The sequence below is a fragment of the Alosa pseudoharengus genome, unplaced genomic scaffold (assembly GCF_046254945.1).
Source record: "Alosa pseudoharengus isolate Yale_2024_CS ecotype anadromous, Long Island Sound unplaced genomic scaffold, YU_APseudo_1.1 YU_APseudo_1.1_scf_5, whole genome shotgun sequence".
In the NCBI taxonomy this organism is placed as follows: domain Eukaryota; kingdom Metazoa; phylum Chordata; class Actinopteri; order Clupeiformes; family Clupeidae; genus Alosa; species Alosa pseudoharengus.
In genome coordinates this window covers 27,572,751-27,576,894 of record NW_027468837.1, presented here as the reverse complement: position 1 = coordinate 27,576,894, position 4,144 = coordinate 27,572,751, and the positions used below count along the sequence as shown (strand labels likewise).

At 48.1% G+C, this 4,144-nt stretch overlaps 1 protein-coding gene across 1 annotated transcript; it reads left to right on the top strand.

Annotated features, from left to right (window-relative positions):
* Window positions 1-610: 610 nt before the first annotated feature.
* Window positions 611-4,144, top strand: tmcc2 (transmembrane and coiled-coil domain family 2). Its single transcript, XM_076267766.1, has 4 exons — window positions 611-987; window positions 1,108-1,315; window positions 2,360-2,495; window positions 3,581-4,144. Exons 1-4 carry the CDS (start codon window positions 645-647, stop codon window positions 3,878-3,880), a joined length of 987 nt encoding a protein of 328 aa, XP_076123881.1. The 5' UTR covers window positions 611-644; the 3' UTR covers window positions 3,881-4,144.

The following is a 4,144-nucleotide window of genomic DNA, read 5'->3' as shown; positions in this document are numbered from 1 at the left end:
CAGAAGTCGGCGCAGACCATTGCACACTTGCACAAGAAGTTGGAGCACTACCACAAGAAACTTAAGGAGATTGAACAGGTGTGTGTGTGTGTGTTTGTGTGGTTGAAATGTAGAGAGACACATAAACACATTAGAGAGAGATGGGTAGAACGACAGAGGTGGTGAACCTGGTCGATATTGGATATTGCACAATTTACTGGATGTGGATGGATGGTCTGTTGGTAATTTGAAAGAGGCAGTCATTGTTCTATGGGGTAGATACACACCAAACAGACTGCCCAGGTGTTTATTGCACCATGGGCGGAATACACACCAAACAGACTGCCCAGGTGTAAACACAAACTGGATTGCTGCTGTTGGATGAGGTGGAACATCAGCACAGCACCTGATCTTTCAGTCACCCATACTATGTTTTAACTTGTCCCCAGCTCTCTGCTTTTCTGCTCTCCTCTTATTCCCCCCTTTTCTCTTATTTCCTTTTTTTCTGTTCTATGCCTCTGTTCTGTCCTCTTTCTTTCTCCTCCTTGTCTTCCTCTCTCTCTCTCTGTCTTTATTTTCTCTTCCCCACTTCCCTTTTACTCTCTCGCTCTCTCCGTCCTGTCTAGAACGGTCCAGGGCGTCAGCCCAAGGATGTCCTGCGGGATATGCAGCAGGGCCTGAAGGACGTGGGCGCCAACATGCGTGCGGGCATCAGCGGCTTCGGCGGCGGCATGGTGGAGGGTATGAAGGGCGGCGTGTCGGCGTTCACGCACACGGCCGTGGTCTCCAAGCCGCGCGAGTTCGCCAGCCTTATCCGCAACAAGTTCGGCAGTGCCGACAACATCGCCCAGCTCAAAGACCCGCTGGAAGATGGCCACGGGCAGGAGACGCCACGGGCGCTCAGTGGCAGCGCCACGCTCGTCTCCAGCCCCAAGTACGGCAGCGACGACGAGTGCTCCAGCGCCACCTCCGGCTCAGGTGCCGGCAGCAACTCTGGGGGGGGTGGAGGTGGGGGTTGTGGTGGTGGTGGTGGTGGTGGTGGGGGTGGTGGTGGTGGAGGTGGTGGAGGTGGTGGTGGTGGCGGTGGTGGTGGCGGTGGGGGTGGTGGTGGTGGTGGTGGTGGTGGAGGTGGGGCGGCCATTTTGGGCAGCCCCCGTCTGGACGGACACCACCACCACCACCACCATGTGCACAGCTCGTGGGATGCCCTGCTGGAGGGGCTCCAGGAGATCAAGTCCAGCCAGGCCCACATGGAGGATGCCATAGAGGACATGAAGGGACAGCTGCAGAGCGACTACTCTTACATGACCCAGTGCCTGCAGGAGGAGAGATACAGGTACAGGCATACACATGGATGGACACACACACACACACACACACACACACACACACACACACACACACACACACACACACACACACACACACACACACACTGGTAGAAATAGACTAGCTACGAGAAATGTTAAAGCAGACAGACGAAAGGAAAAGAGACAGTCTGTCTGGTCTGGACACACAAAGAAAGAGTGGTAAAGTCAAAGGTAGGCAAACACAGTGGCAGAACCGACAGGGAGACAGACATAGAGTGAGTGAATGCAGTGAAGAGACTGGGAGACGTATTGAGATGGACCCAGAGACACACATGGAAAGTTGAGAGGGAGATGTACAGGGGAGGTATGCAGTGATGCAAGTAGATAGTTACAACAAGGACAAACAGAGAGCTACAGGCCAGGACACAGGTTGACCTATAGTATATGTAACTGATAGAAACAGATCAACAGACATGTTGAAAGATGAAAAAGAAATGAAAAAGATTTCATGACACAGTGAGGCAAACAGTGAAACGCAGACATACTGATGGAAAAATACAGGGACATAGAGCCACAGAAAACTGTGTAGTGTAACAGAGTGGCATACAGTATTTGTATAGTTAGACATGCACTGAAACAGAAAGGAATACATCCAGATGGGACTTGGGTTGGTAATGAACAACAGCATGGCAGCTTAATGAATGTTTGTTCCAGCCATACCCTGAGCTAGAGGATGTATTAGTTTGATTAGTATCATTTCATTTGACTACTCAAATTCATGAACCTTTGCTCAATGGCGAATCCTGGTGGTTGGCACTAAATACTGGAAAGGATTATTACTTTCCTCATTTTTTCAATCTAAAATCATCCTTATCTTGGGCAGATGGCGTTTCATTCAGAGATGATAGATGGCCATGTTTGTTTTCTTATTGGATTTAGCATTAAGACAAATGGTACAGAAATAAATGAAATACACATGGAAGAATCTGATACATATACGAAATATGTTAGAACATGTTAAATGCTTCTACAGTTGGGGAGGGAGATTATTAATGGACGTGTGTTTATAGGTATGAGCGGCTCGAGGAGCAGCTGAACGATCTGACTGAACTCCATCAGAACGAAATGACCAACCTGAAACAAGAACTGGTCAGCATGGAGGAGAAGGTGGCCTACCAGTCCTACGAGAGAGCCAGAGACATCCAGGTCAGCAATATCTCCGTAGTTTATGTGTGAGACACGCAAGGAATCTGTAGTGAGGTTTACAAGCAATGCTTGTGTTCCTGTGTTATAAAGACCTTTGTTTTTTTGAAGAGCTTGTAAATAGAGGAATAAGTCTTCCAGTCATGGGGTTTTGTATTTCATGTACACATACAAGGGTCAAGTACACATAGTGCATGTATGTAAAACTGAATGTGTGTGCTTGTTCAACATCAAGTGTGCACAGGTGTGCGTATATTGTATTTGTCTTTGTATGTTTAGTGTCCACGTGCGCATGTTAATGAGTTGCACATGCATTTCTGTGTCCACGTGCACATGTTAATGTTTACATTGCATATGTGTGTGTGTGTGTGTGTGTGTGAAACCTCGAATCAGTTGCCCATATTGTCAATGGCTGTACTATGTACAAAGGACTTTATACTGCACGCCACGACTGGATTGTTAACCTTATTGCTAACACTGTTAAGGATGTACTTCCAGATAATGTGACCATGTACAAACATTCACGTATTATGCCTGAATGGTTTAACAGCTCCACTGATGTGTTTTGTAACATCCCTAACACCCCTGATGTTGTGTTTTTAGACCGAGACAGAAGGGAAGTACTTATACTTGAAATAGGATGTGTGTACGATCTCTACATGGACATGACTTTTAATGACAAAATCATGAAGTACCAACCCATACGGACAAAACTATGTGACCTAGGCTATCAGTGCAAGCTAGTGGTGTTGATCTTTGGCAGCTTGGGGCATGTCCACAAACTTGTTTCCAGTGGGTTAAGGCTGGCAGGGCTCTCCAGCAGAAAAATAAAACAGCTAGCAAAGTTTTGCTCCATATCTGCAGTTATAGGCAGCCTTGCAGTATGGCGCAGGAGATGTTTTTTGTACCCCTGAATATCGTTGAGTGACAAAGCCCTATCTTATCTCTTGAAATATTTGAATCCTGTCTATTGTAATATGATTTGTGGATTTAAATAAATAATTAAATGTGTATGTATGTGTGTATGTGTGTGTGTGTGTGTGTGTGTGTGTGTGTGTGTGTGTGTGTGTGTATGTTGACCTGTGCAGGAGGCTGTGGAGTCCTGTCTGACCCGCATCACCAAACTGGAGCTGCAGCAGCAGCAGCAGCAGGTGGTGCAGCTGGAGGGGGTGGAGAACGCCAACGCGCGCGCCCTCCTGGGCAAGCTCATCAACGTCATCCTGGCCCTGATGGCCGTGCTGCTGGTCTTCGTCTCCACCATGGCCAACTTCATCACGCCGCTCATGAAGACCCGCACCCGCGTCGCCTCCACTGTGTTCCTCGCCCTCTTCCTCTTCACCCTCTGGAAGCACTGGGACTTCCTCGAGCTCTGGTTGCTCCCCAGCTGAGCTTGTCCCCCCCCCCTACACCCCTCTTCTTCCTCCTCTTTTTATCCACCTCACCTCTTTATTTCACTCACTCCTTCCTTCCTTCCTTCCTTCCCTCTCTCTTTTTGGTCCTCTGATTCCATCACCCAGCACTCCCTCTCCTCCCCATTAACTGGCTTGGAGGGAGAAACGGATCTGATGATGAAGCACAGACCTACTTGAGACACGACTAAATCTGCTGCATGACTACCATCAGGAGATAGAAGTTGTGTGCTTTTTTTTCTA